Raw genomic sequence first — 22585 nt, 5'->3', positions numbered from 1 at the left:
ATACAGTCCATTATAGTCGAGACTTGATTAAATACTGAATCCAATCGCTACATATCTAGCTAGACAAACTTCACGTCAAGTAGCATCAATATAACATTGAAGGTGCATACTGACTGTACCTTGAAACATAGATTGACAATGAGTCTTGTGTAAATTGACAATGGTTCTTGATTTATTGTGTCACTCTTGAGGTGGGTTTGTTTACTGACAATGCTAGCATTGTTTTCACCCTCGTTCATGAGAGGGGGAATGTGGGGTGTGAGGCTTTTTCCTATGTGTTTCTAAAGGTGTGAGTGCTTAGGAGGTTCTTCATGTTGCAGTGAGATATAAATATCCATCAAACAAAACAAATATCATATACTAGAATTGTTAACGATCAGAGACTTTACTACTTTCAGCAATGCAAACATGAGTACATACATAGAGTTTTAGAACATCCACTAATACTTATCCTAATAAGGTACTAAGAGCAAGTAGTGTTTCTAATGATTTTCATACCTCTCACAATTTCAATTGAAGTGAACTTCACCAGTGGAATGGAATCCAATCTCTTACATCAGCTGTTACGAAGTGATCTTCAAGCTCCTTCTGACATGAAAATTAAGATGTTTTGTATCAATCAAAACAGTGGTAGAAAAGCTGTTACAAAAAAATCAAGTTCTGAGAGTCATAATCTAAAAAAGTTGCACTGGTGTATTGATCACCAATAATGGTCATAGGTTTCAAACACACACAATGTATAGTGGATTGGCTTCACTTCAGAATCTTCCACACATATCTTCATAACTGTTCAATCTAAAAGGATCTTGATAGTTTATGCTTGCAGCAAGACCAAGGCACATGAGATATATTGTCTCTTTTATTTTATCTAACAAGTAATTTCACATCGGTCATATCGATAACAAAAAATATATATTAAGTAACTGATCGTAACCCACGGCGTACATTTCTACCTCCACTACAGCACAAAATGGCTCTAGATTAAAATTACTGCAGTAAGGTCCAATTATTGTCTAATCCATGTGTGGGCAGGCAGAATTTACAGAAATGATGTTGCTGTTGTTGTTTTTGCGGGGAGCATTGATTCTGTCAGATTCCATGTTAACAGAAAATGGAAGGAAGAAAGCAATACAAAGAAACAGTGCATTTAGTTCACTTGCATATCAAGGTAATTGCCCCCACATATTGCTAAAAATAAGCATTTTGGTAGAGTAACAGAACATTAGCAGAGGTTCTGTTGCTGCATGTAGAACTAACCTCGAAATCAGTAGACAAACTTTCTGGCTTGATATCCATGTGAATTACCTGCTTCTTTTGACAGTACTGGAATGGAGAATGGATCGAATCAACAGAAGATCCAGCACAAAAAACAAAAATAAAAGTGGTAAATCAAAAGAAAAGCAACATATATATGTCCATCATGTTCTTGGACTAGTGTGCTATTGAAGCACGAGTTATTTGCCTATATTGCAGTATATCACAAACTGAGTACAGGTCATGCTAAAGCAGACTATTGTTGACCCATTCCTGTTCAGAACAATGAAATGTGTTTTATTGTGTCACTCTTGAGTCTTGAGGTGGTTTTTATGTACTGAAAAATGTTAGAATTTATCTTCATAAATGTTCGACCCAAAAGGATCTTGATAGTTTACGCTTGCATTAAGACCAAGGCACATAGGATATATTGTCTCTTCCATTTTATCTAACAAGTAATTTCACATCGGTGATAGTATAGGTAACTGACCACAACCCACGACGTGCATTTCTAACAAAACATATATGTTACTCCAGTACAGCACAAAATGGCTCTAGATTAAAATTACCACAGCAATGCACAGGTCCAATCATTGTTTAATCCATATGCGGGCAGGCATAATTTACAGCAATGATGATGTTTTTTTTCCCGCTGGGAGCATTGATGTTGTCAGATTCAATGTTAACAAAAAAGGAAGGCAAAAGTTGGTAGAGTAACATAACAATAACAGAGGTGTAGGAGCTGCATGCAGGACTACCCTGGAAATAAGTAGGCAAACTTTCCAGCTTGATGTTTGTGTGAATTACCTGCTTCTTGTGACAGTATGCCAGAGCACCAGCAAAAGTTGCAACCCACTGGAACAAAGGAGAATGAATCAAATCAATAAAAAATCATCACACAAAAAATGGTCTTCAGCACTCCAACAAAGAAGAGCCAGTGGTCTTCTTATTGATCTTCCTACCTCTCGCAACTTCAATTGTTGTAATGATTCACCAGTGGAAATGAATGCAGTCCAATCTCTTATATCAGATCTTCAGCACTCCTGTTCACAATTTAACACAAAAAAGGGGCAGACGCATCATCAGTATAACATTAGGCAAAGCTAATTGGATCAAGATCAAGCACTTCTTGTGGCGGATACATCCCGCTGTAAAATGTAATTGGTACAGGAAGTACTAGGACAACTCAAAACAACGAGGCGGCATCAACCATCTAGCCCAGCACAGTGACACGTTCATCTTGTACATACAAGTATAGGTGACTTGTGGTTTACCGGGGGGAAATGCCACGATCAAGCAACAGTAAGCAGAGCGCACCCTCACCCCACCCCACCCCACCCCCGTCCTTCCTTCGTGCTCGCGTGGGTGATGCTACCGCGTGGAGGTACTAGCACCAAGACGAATGCGGGTAGATCGGACCGAAACCACGGTGCAGGGGCGCCGCCGCGGCGCGTCGTGGTGTCCTTTGGACCTCCCCGCCTCGGACCCGGCCACGAGCGACCCACACCCACCGCGTCCCCGTGTTCACGCCCAAGCCAGTAGCAAGCGAAATCCGCGGTTTCTACCCCGAAGAAGAAGAGCGTGCTTGCGCCATCAGCGCTCCCTCGGTGCTCGTTTTGGGCGGAGAGAACGGGGGTCGTCGGGTTTCCTTACCGAGCATGGCGGACGGCGCGGACGGGATGCGGAGGAAGATGAGCGCCTCCTCGGAGCGCTGCTGACGGCCGCCGCCTACGCCGGGGTTCGAGGCCGGAATGCGCTCTCGTCGGAGGGGGAGGGGAGGGGAGGAGAAGCACGGAGCGCAAGCAGGGGTTTGGGTTTTGGGAGGAAAAGGGGGAGGGGGACGCGAGGCCGAGTGTTTTGGAATCCGTGACCAATAGAATGGGGGCCGCTTGGCAGTGTCTCAACTAACCACCAGCTTTGGGGAGAGTTTGGGAGCCAGAGCGCGAGACCAGTCCATCCAATCCCCGAATCACCCCCCACGCTTCACCGGATTTTGGGCGGAATTGACGTCGCACCCACGGGCGCCTGCCTCGCAATGCACCTGCTGCCAGGGGTAAACCGGTAAATTCACCCCAGCACGGCCGGGGATCCCTGCGGCTTCCTTTTTCTTCTTCTTTTTTCTTTTTGACAAACTCTGACTTCTTTTTTTTTTCTGTTAGCCTTTTGGGGAGGAATCGACCCATCCCACCGATGTTGAGGCTAGGCCTGGCGTCCAAAATGCATTCATCGAGCGTCCCACGGCAACTCATTTTGAATTTGGTTATCGTGATTTTTTTTCCTTTGAATTTTGGTTCTCATGGTTTGTCGTCAGCAAATGAGATACTCCCTCCGAGGACGTAATTCGCAAAAAAGGGCATTTAATTAACTTCAAGAGGTTATGCGTTCCTGCGCATGACGTTGTCCTGTCATAGTACAGGGATAGTAGGCATCATAAGAGCAAGAATGGTTCATGGAAGGTGGGATTGCTAGAAGAATTCTTCATGCCGGCTGATTTTGTGGAAATTTTAAAAATTAGGGCGTCGCCAAGACAGAAGGAAGATACGTTGGCTTGGGGCCCTGGCAAGTTTGGCGCCTTTTCAGTGAGTAGTGTGTACCAGTTCGGTTTTGAGGAAGCTCACAAAAGCACTTCGACGGGCTTCAGCTCACATCCAGATGGGCTTCGGGACTGCTGGAAGTTTATATGGTCAACTGATGTTTCCTCCCTCTATACGTAATTTTGCATGGCAGGTTGTTACAAACTCCCTGCCTACATGGAGCAACAAGCATACAAGAGGGCTGGAAACTAGTGATTTGTGCCCTCTGTGTTTGGTAGAGTCTGAGGACTGCTTTCATGCACTATGTCGTTGCGCCCTCTCGAGAGTTCTATGGGAGGCTATGGCAGAAGTATGGTCCCTTCCGAATATTACTACCGTGTTGAATACAGGTGTCGAGTGGCTGCTTCAAGTTCTTGCTCCTCTCCCAGACACTGAGCGCTCGATGCTTCTCATGACATTAGGGCGCGGCATATACGCAATGAGATTGTCCATAATAAATCCCCGCCACCCATGGAGGCGTCTCGAAGGTTCTTGACGAGCTACTTGGATCCTCTAATTGGCATTAAAACCGACCTAAATGCTGATCCTAGCAAAGGGAGGTCAAATCATTACATATACTCCAGTTCGGCCACATGCGGTAACAGTTGTAGCAGACCCCAAGTGGTCTGCTCGTAAGACCGGTTGGGTTAAGTTGTGCACTAATGGTTCATTTGCTGCTGATGGATCGGCCGGTGCCGGAATGGTGTTAAGAGACGACAAGGGAGCCATCATCTTTTCTTCTTGCAGGCAGTTATTTTCCTGTCGGGATGCACTTGAAGCTGAGGTATGTGCATGCATGGAAGGATTATCTTTCTCCATCAGAGAAGTAAGTTACCAACGCAGATAGTGATGGATTCTATAATGGCAGTGAAATTGATCTAGGCTTCAGAGGTTGACAGAGATTAGATATCTAATGCCCCTTTGTGAAGATTGTATTACTCATGTTAGTCGTAGCCAAAATAAAGTTAGTAATAGTAGATTGTATTACTCATGTTAGTCGTGGCCAAAATAAAGTTAGTGATAGTTTAGCTAAGTTTGCTCGTATTAAAGGTAGAACCATGACTTGGTTAGGTTTTGGTCCTACTGAGGCTTTGGAACTGGCTGCGATTGATTATAAGGACTTTGGTGATGAGTAATACATATTTACACCTGCAAAAAGAAGAAGAAAAAGAGCATACATACTAAATTCAGTACTCTATACGTATGCAGATGCATCTAGGCGCGTCCACGGACAGTGACCAGTCAATTCTCAATTCGTCGGGTTCACAGCCGTATATCTCATTTCTGGTACCCTAAATCCATGCTACGCATGCAACAGGAAACAAACTACATAGATCATAACGAAACAAACGGACATTGAACAAAACGGACATAGAAATCGACATAATCTGGTCATAGATATTCACATAATCCAAACATAGACCAAAAGAGCACCAAAGGAAGGAATGAGAAGAAAGTAGATGTAATATCACCCGAAGTCATAGAACTGGCGCTTGGTGTTCAGTTTGGTGCTAGAACTTTAAAAATATGGATTTGTGGTCATCTAACTTGACATCACGTGCAAATACGGTCGCAAAATACGCATGCGGACATATCTGAGTGTATGGCCTACCTATCAGTGAGTGATGGCGTTCGGCCGATTTTTGCACAAAACAACCTTACTATTTTTTATTTGCGGGAAAGGCCAACCACTGTGCAGCAGCATATTGGTACGAAAAATAATAGAAAAGGCAGACCGTTGTACAGCATATAGGTACGATAATTAACTAAAATATCAGCGAGGCGGGACTCGAACACACGACCCAAATTAAGGACACAAGCCACTCTAGCCAACCAACGAACCCTTCACGTTCATATTTCAAGTATGGATAACAAACTGAGATAGATTGAACGTGGAGCTTAAATGGCATTTATTTTCGTACCTATGAGCAGTGGGTTCTGCCTGTCGTTACACATTGAAAATTAACAGGAAAATGTGTGACCGTCAGCTCTCAAACACAGGACGTTCTAGCCGCTACAACCTACACGTATACACGTCTACGGTGAATAACTAGTCTTAATGTACTGGAAATATGTAAATATTACGTAAATTATAATTACAATAATAAAAATAATGTCTAAATATGTGTTATAAATATTGTACATACAAATGATATAACCTACTTTTAAATTTGTTCATGTATTATTTTGAAAATATTCATATATTTAAATAAAATTTATGAATTATAATTTTTTGTATCATTTCAAATAAATATTTCAAACATAAAATTACAAATATTATTTTAACTTTATAAACATTTCAATAACTGTTCTTGCATTTATAGAGTTCAACTTTTGCATAATTTAAAATGTAAACATTGATATGAATATTCAATCGTGTCTAATATTTGAATTATATAATTTTTCGAATATAAGTCATGAGTAAAAATTATACACAAGTGAATAATTTTGAATCTTTAGTAAATGTTTGAACCCATCATTTTGAATAATTTAAATATAAGCCTCGAGTGTGTTATTTTTCTTGGATTCATTAAACATATTTAATTAATAAACATTTTCAATGTCGTTTTAACTAAATATTTTTTATATAAATACGCATGTGTATATTTAAATGTTTTTATTTACTAATAATGATCGTTTGTATGTATAATATTCTTGGAACATAAATTTGTTAATGGCGTTTACAAATAGCTTTAAAAAATAGCAAGTGCAAAATGGGCCGCAGTATCCGCATAAATAAGCCAGCAATGGCAACCCCCATCCGGAAGACACGCATGTACTGTCAAACAGCCACCAGAGTGACAGAGGGAGCAAAAACACAACTTGATTGTTGAAATGTCACTCTGTTTTTACAGCTCTGTCAAACCATCTTGATGTGCAATTAGCCAATTAGTATCACTCCCATTGTTTTACTGCTCCACTTGTAAGTACTATGTTGATGACATTATATTTTATCTTAATGTGTCAACCTACCTAATATGACTTCTGGTCCGGCTTAACGGAATCAATTGTAGCAGTACGTGCCTCTACATATTTCAGGTAAAAAAAGGACCGATGAAATAGCTTAAATGGGCTGCGGATGTACACCAATTCCTCATACATGCAAAATAAAATGTCATTTAAGGTCCACGTTCAATAAATCTAAGTTTGCTATCCATACATGAGATACGAACGGGAAGAGTGAATTGGCTGGAGTGGCTTGTGTGGTAAACATTGACCACGGGTTAAGTCTCTGCTCACCCATTTTTTGTGTTAATTTTTGTACCTATATACAGCACAATAGTCAGCTTTTTCCGCAAATAAAAAATGTGAGGGTGTTTTGTGCAAAAGTTAGTCAGCCGAGCAACATCACTCATTAACAGGTGGGGTCATACACCCTGATACGTCTGCATGCGTATTTTGTGACCATATTTGCACACGTTGTCAAGTTAGGTGACCAGAAATCCGTATTTTAAAAGTTCTAGCACCAAACTGAACATCGAATGCAAGTTCTGTGACTTCGGGTGATATTACCTCAAGAAAGTAATACAATGTCATTATGACTACATGCATTCAAGTATTAAACAAGTTGCTAGTACGAGAAAACATCATTAATTTTTGTTTCGATTGCTGTTGGTGGTTTTGTATAGATGCAAAATGTACTTTTTATTGTATAAGGGAATGGAGGCAGTACTAGGAGACACACGGGCATGGATCAGCAACGAACTGACTAAAACTAGCTTGCTTATCATTCACGACTTGACGACGACTGCACGGTACCGAGCCAGCGCATTAGCCGCCGTAGCGCATGGTCGCCGCTGTCTCGTCCTCAGCCGTCGGTCTCTGGGAGTTGCTCACGTCTGGCATGCAGCGCACGGCCGACGCGCCGCACGAGCGGCCGGACACGCCAGACGTACTGCCAGCGTTGTTCGACATTGTCGCAGGCTCTCGGGAGGCCGGGATTGGACAACGCGACCCTGATGCCGCACAGCTACCCGGACCCCGACGAGACGCCGAGCACTGAAGCGGCCGTCAGAAGCGTGCAAGCGAGACCTTACTCATTTCCGATGCGCTGCTGCAAGACTACAGAAGGACATCCCGTAGCACCACCATTCCGTCAAAACAGTTGGTGTGCGTGCAGTCGTGCTCTCCCCTGCAGCTCGCCTTGCCTCCAAGCTCGCTCCGACCAACTGTGTAGCTCCGCGCGACTCGCCTTCCCGCGTCCGTGAGCTACATTCACCCTCTCCCCATCGATTTCTTCCTTCACTGCTCGCGCTAGGTGGCTGCTCTGCCGCGAGAGCACGCCAGGCACAGCGTGGACGACGCGCACGGCGACCAGACCAACGGTCATGCCTCCCGCTCTTCTTTCCCATGAGCTCCTGGGCTTTCTTTCCTGCCATCCTACCCATCCTCCGGCGTCCCACCATAAGGTGCGTCAGCCACCGAGCCTGCCGAACGGCGTGCCGCAGTTTTTGGGAGTGAGGCAGAGAGAAGATAAATATGACACGTGGACCATGTAGTCAGTGAGAGTACAGTCGGATCTCGATCGGGATTGTTATTTTCCTAGCGTGCCAAAACGGTCTATATGGGTCCAAGGTCGAGATTGGTCAGGATCAATGAGTACAGGGTACTGATTTCAGAGTTTCAGAGTTTAGGGTTCAATTTCGACTAGCGGTATGAATTCAAGGTTTAAAAATAGACTTTACTTTGTATCTACTGCGACATCGGTGCCATTGCCAGAGACATAGCAGCCAATAGGCGGTTGCGGTGGCGTTGGAGGACATTAGTGTAAAACCGTTAAGCCGGGCTACAGTATGCGTGTGTGACAGCCTAATAGCAACATGTGCTTGTTGTTGCACATGGGAGTGGGAGCATAGTTTACGATTTCGAAGTGGTAAAAATTTCGTTCACCCTCGAAATGGTCGAAATTTCGGAAATTTCGAAAACTGTTTCGTACAAACCAACGAAATTTTTGTTTGAATTCAAATAATTTTAAATTTACAAACATACATAAAAGGGCACGTAGCGCAGAATTAACACAATTAGATAACTAGTGTGATGGTCTGTCCATAGATTAACATGCTGCTAGTTGTGGTTCAAATCTCAGTTAGGACATTTTTTTCCACAAATGTATATTTGCTTAGACAATGTTCCTACCGCTGAACTACTATAACCTGTGTTAGTTTGTACTGACCCATCATCATTTTCACATAGAAATTCAAACCAATCGAAATTTCTTCAACGAAAGGCAAAAATTTCGCCCATCCTCGAAACTGTCGAAATTTCGAGAAATTTCGACGAAATTTGAAACCATGAGTGGGAGCAAATATATCAACTCGAGTTGCAACAACAGCCGCGGGTGGCGCAAACACATCAAGAATTAGCGATGGTGATGACAACTTTGACACATCAAGTGAAGGGAGCTCCGTATGGTATCGTGGCAACTTTCTCCTACAAATTGTGTACTCCCTCCTTCCATCTATATAGGGCCTAATGCATTTTTCGAGGCTAACTTTGACCAAATATTAGAGCAATAATATATGACATGCAACTTACACAAAGCACATCTTTAAATTCGTGTGTGAAAGGAGCTTTCAATGATATAGTTTTCACATTGTGCATGTCATGCACTATTAATCTTGTCAATAGTCAAAGGTGGTCTTAAAAAACGCATTAGGCCCTATATAGATGGAAGGAGGGAGTAGGTTTTTTTGACATGTCCATCTTTCCGTTTGAATTTGGTTCTCATGGTTAATAGGTTTCCGCCACTGCAATGTATTGGCCATTGGGTTGTATTGCAAGTGCGAAAAAGGATCCAAATCTCAAAAGATGGCCATGAATCATGGCTCATCGGTGTCCCTTTAAAGGCAACAATACTCACTTCCGCTTTTCTTTTCCATAGGAGATTCTTCGTTTCAACATAGGAGAAGTACCCTTTTTTTAATTAATGAAAAAGAATCACTTCCTCTTTTCTTTTCCACTGGAAAGTGGCGTGTTTCGGAAGCCAAACCAGCCCCAAAGCTGAAACCCATAAATACCCTCGCGTCAACCATCGGGACCCCGTGACATCCACCGCTGGCCGCCTGGCCCTCTCGCAGTTGACGGCCACCCAAAGGGGCAAACCCGTCCATCCACCCACCCGCCCGCCGCGGGCCGGAGCCCCTCCCTCCGGTTCGAACCGCCATGTCGCGGCTGGACGGCAACACCGACCTGGACGGCGTCGCCAGGCGCCTCAGCTTCTCCTCCGCCTCCCCGGGCCAGCTGCCGCCCCTCCCGCCCCGCACGTCCCGGAGGCAGCCGGCTCTCCCGCCGATCGCGGAGGACCCACGGGAGCAGCAGTCGGCGTCGACGGCGACGACGCAGACGCCCCCGTCGTCGCAGGCGCCTCGCGCGACGACGCGCGGGAGGTTCACGGTCTACACGGAGGCACCGCCGTCCGTGCCCCACACGCAGGCGGCCCCCGTACCCCCCGCGCCGTCGACGTCGCCGCTCGAGACGCAGCAGGCGACCCCCGTACCCCCCGCGGCGTCGACGTCGTCGCTTCAGACGCTGCAGGCGGTCGCGGCCGCGTTGGGGCGGTTGGAGCAGCAACGCCAGGCCGGGCTGCAGCAGGCGTCGGTGGCGGCGCAGCAGCAGCAGGCGTTTGTGGCCGCGTACGAGGGATGGGAGCGGGGGCGTCAAGCCGGGCTGCAGCAGCAGCCGTGGGCGCAGCCGCAGGCGGAGCAGCAGGTGAGGCTGTACACGGCGGAAGGGGAACCGGCGGGGTACGCGACCAAGTGGGAGGAGCTCCATCCGGTGTCCCAGCACCTTCTCCTGCAAATCGAGTAGGTTCCTGGTCACATCCCATCTCGTGCCCGTCTTTCGTGTCGAATTTGGTACCCGTGGTTTATTGGCTTCCGCCGCTGTGACGTTCTGGGGTTTCGAAAACATCTCGTGGTGGTGGATTCTGCAGGTATTGGGGATCACAGGAGTTATCTCTTTGTTCAATTTGTGTAGTATTAATCAACTTCTCCTAGGATTCATTGTGTACTTTGCCTTGTTTAAAATGTTTTGCCCCATTGCTCTCTGACCATCACCTGGTTCGTCTGTGATTTGGCAGGGACAAGATAAGGGATGAGAGGCATGCGTGTGAGCAGGTGGAACAATGCAGGCGCCTCAGTGACCCATCAGTCTCCAACAAGGGTTTCGAATTGGATGCTCGTCAGATTACCCAGGTTTGGTTTTATTCTGTGGGTGGTTTGTCCTTTAATTTGCAGAACATGTTTGAGCAGCGTTTCAGCCTTCACGGATTAGTGTAGTACCCTAATTAACCGTTGCAGAAAAGAGGAAGAAAGTAAATGCAGTGCCATATATTATATATTAAGCACTGTCAAGTTATCTGCATTGCTCGTTTGGTTATTGCTTTGAGAGAGCAATTCTTCACAGATTGCCCGGTACCAGCCAATATTAAGCGCCCTTGTGTATCTGAATCGCCGCACGATTGTGCTAGATAGTACTGCATTAGATGTTTATGTTTGATATAATTGAGTTGTACTTTGTATACAAATCTATTGGTAGAGCCGTTCTTACTTCATTCAAAGGCTTGAAGTGCCACCGGTGCAATGTTCTCCACAAGATATAGATATTTTTTCTGAGGTCATGTAGGCACAGGGAAGTATTAGCAATTTAGCATCAAATAGCTGGTGTGGCATGTTGTATGCATGGAGGGTACACCATCAAGATGTCTATATGATGCAAAAGCAAAGATACATATCTTACTTGAAGAGCTATCTCTTCAGCTATGCTTTAAATTGGCAGGTTTCTGGGACTTCAACCTCAAATTGAAAAGACTCTCGGGAACCTTTTGATATAATGCATGAACCCAACTTGCCGAAAAGCACCTTTAACTTGAACAATTGTTTTTGACAGGAGCAATTTTTTCTTCCTGTAACAGGAGATTGGATTAATCTCCACCATCATCGACAGAGAGAAGGCTTCCATTCAGAGCTTAATGGCTGATGTCAGAGAAATAGTGTCTCATGTGGATTTTGCTATATGTGCATATGGAAAAGTGAGACAAAGGTTCGTCAGCGAAGGTGCTGCACTTGCATATTGTGCTGGATCTTCAAGCGCTCCTACTGATTTCAGTCATCACTCGACAATGGCCCGAACCTTTCGTAACTGTTATGCTTCTGTATATCGGCCTTCTCTCTTTATGCAACACATTGTTGAAAGATTTGAGAAGCAGCTTGAAGAATGTTGCAAATTGATTGGAGAGCTAGAGCAGCTTGTAAAAACGAAGAATGATAAAACCCATCCAGCTTCTTTGAAATCTCTGCCAAAAGTTATGTCGAATGTGCATGATTATCTTATCTTTGTTGCTTCTAAGGTAATATACCTTACACACATTATCCTTGTTTGGCAGCTATAGTTTGATGCTTTCACAGATAATGGAGCTTATCTGACATTTTTGTTTTGTCCAGGTGGAAAATCTTCATCAACATGCCGAAACAATAAGAACTCAATATCTTAATGATCTGCGAAACAGTGGTAACTGGAATGATCCATTTGTTGAAGCGGATAGAAAAGAGGCAGCGAAACAAGAAGCTGCTGCCAGAATAGTCCATCCAACATTGCCTGTAACTGTAAGTAAACCTTTTGTTTAGCAGTTCTCACAAATAACATCTCATATAGTCAGGTTAGTAAACATTGATTTTGTGTAGCAGTTCTCAAAATTAACATATCATGCGCGTCATGTTGAACTTTGGTTCTCATCCTATCCTTGACTGGTTTCCAATTTACATTTATTGTCATTCTCATGTGTAATTCACACAGAGTGGCGACACCCGAAGCAGGCGCCAGATGTGTAGTTGAATCAGCTTCAGATCAGTCCTTTGTCATGTATGTCCTTTTGTCTCCATCCCTCTTCCCTTCTTTTTGTTTTACAGCAGCTTGTGATTAACATGTTTAATGAGCAACTGTAGCGGAGTTGTCTGACTCTAGCTGCTAAGGGTAGACTTCACTTCCAGATGTAAAAATACCTGGTAATGATGTCGAAATCTGTAGGACTCTTGTCTTCTAAAAGTCTGTAGGGCTCAACTTATAAGTAGAGATGGCTATGGCCACCTCAGTTTTACTTCTTTCTGTGGCAAAGCTAAAACACCGACATCGATTTCTGTAGATCAATCACCAACGAAACCTTTTTGAGTCTTCCAACGAAACCTTTTAGAGCCTTGCACTTGAAGCGTTGATTAGCCGTTACGCGTTTAGGTTGTGAGCTGGGAATGGGATACAAGATTTGTCTCACAAAATAAAATGAAAGTCCATGTGATTGTGAATTCTTCCATGCTATCAGATTATAAATTCCACCAGACGTGGAACGTTGAAGGTGTTTTTGGTCAAACAAAATTTAGGACTTGAAGGTGATTGCTGTCGAGGCTTCTCACTGAATGGTTTCGATTAGTACTCGGTGAACTTTAACACACAGCAAGGACTTGGGTAAACTGTATTTGAAAAAATGTCTAGGGCCACACTCTGTTTGCCGTCCACATGACTTTTGGCATGCATGATGCAATTGATGCTTCCGTTCTTTCTTCCCTTTTTTTTCCACTTTTGCGGAATAAACTATTCTACCTTTCCAAGGTGGCATTTGCTTTTTTATTTACTACTACTACTAGGAGCTCCAGCTTGTCAGGGCTTCCAAAGTGCCGAATTACATGCTTCTGTTTTTTTTGAACGGTACAGTATGTGTTGCTTTGTTGGAAACAGCCATTATAGTCCGTTGGGACGGATAGGGTCCTTAATTGGTTATTATGGCACGTTGTCGTATTCCATTATCAAATTCTGGTGGTCTGCCCGCGCTTGCCTTGCCATTTCCCCATTCGTTGTATATGCAATAATATTGCCTTGTTGGCAGCGGGAACGTAAGCGCTGACGGCAGTTCATATGTCATATATGATACTGTATATCCCAAGGATAATCGGGACTTTTAGCTGTTTGACTTTTTGCCACTTGACGAGTTCAGCATCTGGTCGTATGTAAACCAGAGCCATACATGTCATTGACCCACCCTTGCCGAACGACCATCTCTGAATTTTTCTACAGTATTAACAATAACTAACCAGCCTACAACGCCATCACGATGCGTTGATTTCAGTCTGAATTTTTCTACTACTATATCTGTCTTCAGTTTGTCTATCGCAAACCCTGGTGGCGTGTTGTGGCTCAAGATGGGTGGGTGGATCTAACCGTACTCCTTGAATTGGCCTTGTGTAGGTTGCTCGTGGGCGGCAATGGATGGATGGCGTGCGTAATCGGTGACCTCGACTGCGACTGGGGAGGGAAGCTGCGGAGAAGCAACCAGTTGGGAACGAACGAGCGGTCAACTTTAGCTTGCTTGGCCTGGCTTTTAGGAGGAGGAGACGGTGGCACGTAGTGTATTCTAGTGCGAATATGCGTGCTTCAGGTCCTTGTCCCAGTTCGGATGTGGCACGATTCAGTCGGGTCGTACAGGTTCCCTCCCGGCTAGTGGCTGGTTGCTACCTTCTTTGATTCCCAGCCTGGGATTCTCTGTTTTTCCTTTTGGCATCTATGCCTGGATTTTTCGGTTTTTGAACCGTGCATAGGTGTGCTAGTGGATCGTAGATGTGATTACTGTGTGACCAGATAGATAGATAGGGATAAAAGTTGCACAGAAACTGTACAGGAGTTGACGGGGAGCAAACTCCCTCAAAATAGCGCTTACGATGTGTGGATATAACAGTTACGCCAGAAGAAGAAAAAGTGGATGTAACAATTCGGTTATCATCTGTTTTTGCGCCTCGTTTGAATTGATCATGGGGTGTGAAAACTGTATTCTTCCTGTGCATTCTTTTTTTTCCGGAAAAGCTTTCAACTTATTCATCTTCAATCATGGTAGTACAACGAGCTTATTACATTCAGATCCGTAGACCATCTAGCGACGACTACAAACACTGAAGCGAGCCGAAGGCGAGCTGCTGTCATCATCTCTCCCTCATCGGAGCCGGACCTCACCGGAGCCGGACAAACCTTATTGTAGTAGACAGTCGAAAAGTCGTCGTGCTAAGGTCCCATAGAACCAACGCACCGGAACAGCAACCGCCGCGGATGAAGAGTATAGATCAAAAGAATCCAACCTGAAGACACATGAACGAAGATGAACGGCAAACAGATCTGAGCAAATCCATCAAAGACAGATCCGTCGAAGACACACCTCCACACGCCCACCGATGATACTACACGCATCACCGGAACGGGGACTAGACGGAGAGACCTTTATTTTCCATCTTCAGAGAGTCTCCGCCGTTTCGCCTTCCTGAGCAGGACACAAACCCTAACAAAGCCCGAAAAAAGATATAAAACAGAGCCCTCCCACGGGCAAGTGCCGAGATCTACTGCGCCTCCATGGCCCTAAGGCCACCGGAGAAGGGATGGACTAGCGCCGGCGCCGGTGGGAGGCAAAGAACCCTAGTTTGCGGAGACGGTGGCTGGCTACGTTGAGAGTTTTCGATTTATTCTTCCTGTGCATTCGTGCCAGAAAATTTGATTTATTGTTTTTCGTTTGTTCAGCACAGTGACTGTAAAAAAAAACTTTCTGAGGAGAAAAAGGGAAAATCATAAGAGTCACAGTCGCACGTAGAGTAACAACCAAATACAACACGGGTAAAAACAAGATGACCCAAATAACACGAGATTCACCGCTCCGTTCAAATATTTTGGGTTGAAACTACCTATCCGGCCATCGCACTCCGGCCTAGTTGGGGAGGGGCCAACCGCAATCGAAAAAAGATCTCCAAAATCCTGGCGGCCCGCACGCTGCCACGCATCCCAACAGAGCATAAAGAAGCCGCCGCTCACCCTCCCTCCCTCCACCTCCCATCTCCCACTTCTCCGCCCCCTCGCCCCCTCCGCCGTTGACCTCGTCGGCCGCCGCCGCCGACGAGGCCTCCTGTCGCCGGATGCCCATCCTCTAGACACCCGCTCCGTCACAACCTGAACCCCGCTCCTCTCCCAGACGAGCCGTGTCAGCATCCGACTCCACCGATCCTCCGAACCCTAGATCCCCTGGGCACCCGATCGCGCGCCCCTTCCGGAGGGGCGCCGTCCCGATCGCCCCGGAGGAAATGCCCCGCCGCGTCCCGTGAGATCCGGCCGCCAAAGATTCGAGCTTTGCCCGTGACGCGGCGCCATGGCGATCCGCATGACCGTCTCCTACTCCGGCTACGTGGCGCAGAGCCTGGCCTCCACCTTCGGCCTGCGCTGCACCACCGCCGCCGCCGCGGGCTCCGGGGCCGCGCCCGGCGCCGGCTGCCGCGTCCTCCAGGACGCGCTCTCCCGCCCCTTCTGCCTCTTCGCCTCCTCGCGCCGCGTCGAGCAGCACAATGACGCCGAGGACCACAACCACCCCAAGCCCAAGCCCAGGCCCAAGCCTCTCCCGCCCGCCACCGCCGGTGCCGGCCGCTCCGCCAAGGCTCTCCCTGTCGCAGCCGCCGGAGGCAGGCAGCTGACCAAGCTCGTCCCCGCCGACGGGGGCAGCTACTCGCTGTTCGTCTCGCCGTCCGGCTCGACAAAGGCGGATGACCCGCCGTCGCTGGCGGTGGGGTTGCTGTCGGTGCTCGCGTCCGGGGTCGGCTCGGGCCCTGGCATAGCCGGCGTGTCCTCGCTGTCGGCGTCGCCGTCGATATCGTCCGGGCTGAACCCTGCCACGCTGCTCCCGTTCTTGCAGGCCACAAAGTGGCTCCCTTGTAGTGATATCATCACCGGTGCATCATCCCGCAGGTCGGTACGCCCTGCGGATGTGTCGACGGCGCCCACACATGTGCCTTCCCGCCGCCCTTTGCCTTCGCCTGTGCCCTCCCCTGCGGTGGCTGCCCCTTCGAAGGCGGGCGTGATGGCCTTGCTTGGTAGCAGCGGTGTGGTGGCTGCCCCCACCAAGATGGGCGTCAAGGCATTGTTTGGTAGCAGTGGTGCGGTGGCTGCCCCTTCCAAGGTGGGCAGCGTAGTAGCGCCGTTAGTTGGTAGTAGTGCAGTTGCTTCTGGTGCTGCTGGGGTGGTGAGACAGAGCAGTGCTGCTCTTGGTGGTGCTGCTGGGGTGGTCAGACAGAGCAGTGCCGCTCTTGGTGCTGCTGCAGGGGCGAGCAAGAGAACTAGCTGGCTGTCTAGGTGGGTGAACTCCTGCTCGGATGATGCAAAGACCGTTCTTGCTGCTGTGACTGTACCACTGCTCCATAAATCCTCCCTGGCGGAACCGAGGTCCATCCCTTCGAAATCAATGTATCCAACATTTGATGTTGGTGACCGGATTCTCGCCGAGAGGGTACAGCTAACTCCCAGTCTTCCATGAGTAGCAGTTTTCTGTGATGTATGTCTGCTGATGGTGCATACTGGCAATTTCAGGTTTCATATATTTTCCGGGAGCCGCAAGTTTTGGACATTGTGATCTTCCGTGCACCCCTAGTCCTTCAGGTATGATGATTCAGTTTGTCTTCTTACTTATCTCTGATTTATGATGATGGAATATGTTATAGTTTGGACTTCTTTATTGCAGGCATTGGGCTACAGCTCAAGTGATGTGTTCATCAAGAGGGTTGTGGCCAAGGGCGGGGACATCGTTGAAGTAAGCTTTTATCCGAAGGGTAGTGGCTTCTATTTGTTTCCATTCCCCTCTTATTTCGTTTACTTGTTGGCATGAATTCTAACCGTCTGTATCCTCCTTATCTGAATAGGTGACTGATGGTCAATTATTAGTTAATGGAGTCGTCCAAGATGAGGACTTTGTGCTCGAGCCACCCGATTATGAAATGGACCCGGTGGTATGCCATCTTTGCTTCCTGCATCATACTAATGACCAAATGTTGTAATTTGACACAAGTTTGATGATACCAAGTTTCTATCATTAAACTGTTGAACCTGTTATATCGGATGTAAATATATTAATGTGCTGACATATTTGGTGCTTAAAATGTTAAATTGGTTGTGTTTTCAAGTTGATAATGTGACATGGAAGTCACTGGTCCACTAGTAGATTGATGGTTCATAAGAGCCTCCATGACTTGATCATCCTCCGTTTTCTGAAATTAGTTTACACTGGAGTATACATATGTTGATCAGTTGTTGGTTGCTTTTTCCAGAGTGTGCCTGAAGGCTACGTGTTTGTGCTGGGGGACAACAGAAACAACAGCTTCGATTCCCATAACTGGTATGCCAAACCTCTATGGAGGATACCTGCTTGATTTCTTGAGACTAATTTCCAGGACATGTGGCTCATGTGCTATGTTTGTCATTACAGGGGACCGCTACCCGTGAAGAACATTCTTGGGAGATCTGTGCTTCGATACTGGCCACCATCGAAAATAACAGACACAATTTATGATCACATTGACCATGATGTGGTTCATGGCATGGCAGGCATCTCCTGAGATGCACAGTTGGTTTGGCAATGCTAAACCAACCCAATTTTTTTTTGCTGATGATCTCTGCTGCATTTTTTTTTCTCCTCTAGCTATTTATTTGATTGATGTCGCCTTGCACGTAATGCCTGGCTGACTCAGTTTTTCCCCTGCCCTACCAGCAGATGCTTGTTTAGAGGCAACAATTCTTGTACTGTAACCAAAGGTCTGGCTCGCCTGTCGAATGAGCATCCATGGCAGCGCATGGAAATTTTGTTATGTTTGGCACAAGGAGAGTTGGTTGATCTGTTTCAGATCTTAATGTATAAGAAGCAGAAAGCATATGCCATATTGTTCATCCTGTTACTTGCGGAGAGTTTTGGTTCCCTTGTTGAATCCTACATGTTTGTTTGGTGAAGGAAACCACGGCCAATTTTGAAACTCGTCTTGTCTCAGGTGATGTTTTGGCCTTGTGTGCTTCGGTGTTGTGGATTGTGATATGTGCTACCAGCAGATGTCCAAAACTTGAGGCTGTCAATTATTTCTTTCAAATGGTTTGGATTCTTTATTGCAGGCATCGTGCACCTTTTAGTATGTTGGCCGCATGGGCAAGATGTTTGTTTAGCAGTACACTAGCTAACTGAGCGAGTGCAAAATATGTGCTTGTGTGTTGTTGATATTGGTCTTGTATTCAAAGAATCTTCTCTATTTTTGAGCAAGTATATGAAGGATTCTTGTAGCTGTCAATTATTTGAAAGAAATATGAGCAAAATATGTGCTCCTGTGCTGTTGATTTTGATCTTGTATTCAAAGAAAATTTCCTTTTTGAGCAAGTATACGAAGGATTATTGTAGCTGTCCATTGTTCCAAAGAAATATGAACATCTGGGCTTATGATCCTTGCTAAAAGATCTATGAGGTCGTGCGCTTCTGTCAAAATATTGAACCAGCAAGACATCAAAAGAAATATTCAGCGTGCATCCATTAGCCGACGTTTCTTCTGAGACAGCCCTCCCTCTCAATTTTTCTCTTGTAAGATGTGTGCGTGATGGAGTGATGAATGTTCTTTTTTTCTTAAGAGTGATGAATGTTCTTCGTTGCCACATTAGAAACAAAATCAAGTGTCATCAATGTTTCAATACTGACAAATACTCCATATCATCACCACATTGCTTATGAAGTACTCCCTCTCTAAACTAATATAAGTGTCATCAAAGTGATCTAAACACTCTTATATTAGTTTACGGAGGGAGTAGTATTATATTAGTTTACAGAGGGAGTAGTATACAGTAGATGTTTCCATACTGACAAATAGATATATCTACAACTTCAGGTAATAAGCTGAAATCAACCACCCCACTGGTCCGGAGAAAAGGGAGCAACGTAGTCAAGAACAGTACAAAATTTCAACATTGCGTTACAGACAAACCACATTTGCAGGTACACTTCTGGCCCCGACAATTATACACGAAATTGATGTATATGTGCAATTTCCTACCAGCCCCTATCACTATCAGAAGTAAATAAACAAGAAGAAACTGTTACCACTTTACATCCAGTGACAATGGATCAGGCGGCAGAACCAACGACGTGAAGTCTGCGAAGGAGACATTCGAAGTCAGGCTGCTCCACGAAGTAGCGTCCGCTATCTGTAGAGATTTCCTCACCTTCTTCACCGATATAGCCTTGAGCCTCCCCTCTTCCTCAACCCTAGCGATAACGTCAAGCGTGATTCGCTGGACCACAGGCAAGGTTTTCCACTCTGGAACATCGTCCCACATGCCGTCCTCTTCAGTAATGTCCCTCTCGAGCTCCAAACGGAATTTTACCAGGGTCATTGACGTCACTCTAGCTTCGAAGAAGTTCATTGTTCTGTTGAACCCATTCCTCTCACTGAACCAAGTCTTCAGGAGTTTTTCAAGCTTCGGCAACCTTGGACTAATTGAACAGAACGCACATGCTGAGATCAACCGACCTGACATGTCGTTCACTTCAGACTGGTCTGATAGTAACTCGATAGCGTCACCAGAAGTCAACAAGGGCTTCATGTGCCCCCCAGAGACATTGGTTTCATGTGCAACTATTGTAACTGATGATCCTACAACACGCATGTGAAGTAATGGCGCACAGGTTGAGTGGCTGAGAGGCAATATTTGTCTTAGGTCCTTGTTAGTAGCCACCAAGCTTCCATTTGCTAAGAGACCTATACTGTGAGGATGGGAAAAGAACACTCTCTGTGCACCAGTAATCTTTAATGCAACACCAGCAGCAACAAGTACCCTCTTCAACCCTGTATACGTGGCATTCAACTGCATATGAGGGGCAACATAAGATTTTGCAGCAGTTGATAAACAAATATTGCATTAAGCAAACAGTACAACAACAAAAATTCTTTGAACATTATGACTTTAATGTATGATGAAGCGTATATAAACTAATTCATGAAAGATGGTACTCCCTCTGATCCATACTAATTTAGTGTACTAAATCAGCGACAATTAATATGGATCGGAGGGAGTAACATAATTTAGTCATGACCAGCTTACAACAAATGCCAAACACAGTATGTGGCATATCCACTTTTTATTTGGTGACTATTACAGACATAGCTAACATAGAGCAAACACATATATCCAAGAGCAGTTTATCTCAATTCTCCAGCATATACAACAATCAAAGATATACAGACAACACTGCTGTACATTATAATTATAATTAACTAAACAAGCAAAACTGCATATATCTGATTATCCTATTTGTGTCCATTCCTTTTCCACCCAGAACAAACCCTTGCCCAGGCATGCTAGAACAAAATGTTTGTATCCTGTCTTTAATAATCTGGAGTTAAGCTAAATTCAAAATCAAATATCCTGGAAGCTACATTTAAGTCAACCACATAGAAGTAGAAGCCACTGAGAACAAGAGTCCAATGTTTTGGTATCTCGCATACTGTATTGGGCATCGATATGCTACCCCTAGTAAAGGCATTCCATATGTGTGTAAGTGTACTTAAATGGATGAACATAGCAAATTTAAATGCACATAGCTTGTTACACTCACTACTTCTACCCTCTTCCATTAATAGCATTCAACAGTTTAAGGTCACTGTGCAATCAAGGTAGAACGACAAGTGGAACCGAACTGAAGGTTTTGATGTTCAATTTTGTTGCATATCCTTACAAACTTACCTCCAAATCTAGGAGAAAATTGGTCCAATTGACACCATGTACACACAACGAAAATTAAACCAGATATATCTGTACCAAATACTAGTGTTCAGACGCTGCAACAACCGCAACCAATTTGAAGTCGTAATCAAAACTAAAAGGAGTAGGCAGCAGCTAGATCATTCACCAATTAGAGCAATTGCTTCATCTTAAAGGTGACACAACTTTAATTCCGTACCGATACCACCGCTAGCATAGCAAGCAAGCAAGCAAGCGAGAGCAAAATCTGAAGCAACAGTAAAGCAAAAGGTCAAACAGCAGCACTAACCGACGGTAAGTGGAGCTCCGCGAGGCCCCCGCCAGCGCCATCGGAGACGAACACCTCGAGCGGCCCGACGAGGTCGAGGTCCCTGACGCCGGAGCCGAACGCCAGGGCGCCGTGGCCGGCGACGAAGTCGACCCCGTCGGGCCCGAGCACCTCCTCCACCGCGGGGGCGTCGGGGCGGCTCCAGTCGACGAACCCGTCGGAGGCCCGCGCGAGCGCGGCCGCGGCGCCCCCCGCGCGGGCGCGGAACTCGTAGCGCTGCACGGCGCCGACGAACGCGCCCCCGGCGTCGAGCGGCCAGACCCGGACCTCGGCGTCGGGGTCCCAGCCGTACTTGTCGGCGACGGCGTCGATGACGTCGTCGAAGAAGGTGGGATCCGGGGCGGGCACCGGCTCGCGGCCCGCGAAGGCGTAGGCGTGCGCCGAGGCGTTGGAAGTGGCCGGGAGCGGGGAGAGCGAGGCGGCGCGGGCCGGGGCGGGGGAGGGGAGGAGCAGCGCGAGGAGCAGGAGGAGGAGGAGGGACGTGGCCATGGTGGCGGGGAGGGGGAGGATCTAGAAGGTTCGAGAAGGGATGGATTGGGGTTTGGCCGGCGAGAGGTAGGTGTCGTGTCGGGTCGAGCCCCCCGGAGGAGGATCTCTTGGCGGAGGGGGGAGGAGGACGGGAACGGTTCTGGAGATATTATCATTATATGGCGCCCGTGTGGGTGGTTGGCTTAATAGGAGACTGACTTGTGGGACCCGATAACTGTGTTAGAGGTGGCTTCCTGGCGCTTCACCATTGCGTGCCTGTTTGCTTGCGACCAGACATAGAGTAGAAGAGTTTGTTTTCGGCGAATCAACCTGTGGTTGAATGGTTAAAGAGAATGTGGTATCCTCAGCTCATCAGAATTCATGTGAGCGC

The 22585-nt window shown here is 46.2% G+C and overlaps 3 protein-coding genes across 4 annotated transcripts; 2 read left to right on the top strand and 1 right to left on the bottom strand.

Moving 5' to 3' along the window:
* The first annotated feature begins 9872 nt into the window (after positions 1-9872).
* Positions 9873-14441, top strand: LOC123105135 (nuclear pore complex protein NUP58). The gene is made up of 6 exons (XM_044527139.1): positions 9873-10630; positions 10906-11020; positions 11740-12174; positions 12269-12430; positions 12621-12686; positions 14061-14441. The coding sequence occupies exons 1-5, from the start codon at positions 9990-9992 to the stop codon at positions 12657-12659; spliced, it is 1392 nt and encodes a 463-aa protein (XP_044383074.1). The 5' UTR covers positions 9873-9989; the 3' UTR covers positions 12660-12686; positions 14061-14441.
* A 1179-nt stretch (positions 14442-15620) lies between these two features.
* On the top strand, positions 15621-18559 carry LOC123105133 (probable thylakoidal processing peptidase 2, chloroplastic). 2 transcript variants are annotated; one of them, XM_044527136.1, is made up of 6 exons: positions 15631-17121; positions 17202-17270; positions 17353-17421; positions 17531-17617; positions 17936-18003; positions 18094-18559. In XM_044527136.1, the coding sequence occupies exons 1-6, from the start codon at positions 15994-15996 to the stop codon at positions 18221-18223; spliced, it is 1551 nt and encodes a 516-aa protein (XP_044383071.1). In that variant the 5' UTR covers positions 15631-15993; the 3' UTR covers positions 18224-18559. The 2 variants fall into 2 exon arrangements, 1 of the variants encoding a protein (XP_044383071.1); XR_006450714.1 differs by lacking the exon at positions 18094-18559 and having other exon boundaries at positions 15621-17121; positions 17353-17440; positions 17936-17979.
* Positions 18560-19475: 916 nt separating this feature from the next.
* On the bottom strand, positions 19476-22352 carry LOC123105134 (uncharacterized). The gene is made up of 2 exons (XM_044527137.1): positions 21688-22352; positions 19476-20501 (listed from the first exon to the last, which is right to left on the bottom strand). The coding sequence occupies exons 1-2, from the start codon at positions 22213-22215 to the stop codon at positions 19734-19736; spliced, it is 1296 nt and encodes a 431-aa protein (XP_044383072.1). The 5' UTR covers positions 22216-22352; the 3' UTR covers positions 19476-19733.
* Positions 22353-22585: the final 233 nt, after the last annotated feature.

This window comes from Triticum aestivum, chromosome 5A (genome assembly GCF_018294505.1).
Source record: "Triticum aestivum cultivar Chinese Spring chromosome 5A, IWGSC CS RefSeq v2.1, whole genome shotgun sequence".
Taxonomy (NCBI): Eukaryota; Viridiplantae; Streptophyta; class Magnoliopsida; order Poales; family Poaceae; genus Triticum; species Triticum aestivum.
Note: the sequence above shows the minus strand (reverse complement) of the source record. Positions and strands in the feature narration are given on the sequence as shown.

Coding starts and splice junctions, on each gene's coding strand:
- LOC123105135 (XM_044527139.1), top strand. CDS start 9,990: ATGTCGCGGCTGGACGGCAACACCGACCTGGACGGCGTCGCCAGGCGC. Junction 10,631..10,905: donor CACCTTCTCCTGCAAATCGA/GTAGGTTCCTGG, acceptor GTGATTTGGCAG/GGACAAGATAAGGGATGAGA. Junction 12,431..12,620: donor ATCCAACATTGCCTGTAACT/GTAAGTAAACCT, acceptor TAATTCACACAG/AGTGGCGACACCCGAAGCAG.
- LOC123105133 (XM_044527136.1), top strand. CDS start 15,994: ATGGCGATCCGCATGACCGTCTCCTACTCCGGCTACGTGGCGCAGAGC. Junction 17,122..17,201: donor ACCGGATTCTCGCCGAGAGG/GTACAGCTAACT, acceptor TGGCAATTTCAG/GTTTCATATATTTTCCGGGA. Junction 17,271..17,352: donor GTGCACCCCTAGTCCTTCAG/GTATGATGATTC, acceptor TCTTTATTGCAG/GCATTGGGCTACAGCTCAAG.
- LOC123105134 (XM_044527137.1), bottom strand. CDS start 22,215: ATGGCCACGTCCCTCCTCCTCCTCCTGCTCCTCGCGCTGCTCCTCCCC. Junction 20,502..21,687: donor CGGAGCTCCACTTACCGTCG/GTTAGTGCTGCT, acceptor CCTCATATGCAG/TTGAATGCCACGTATACAGG.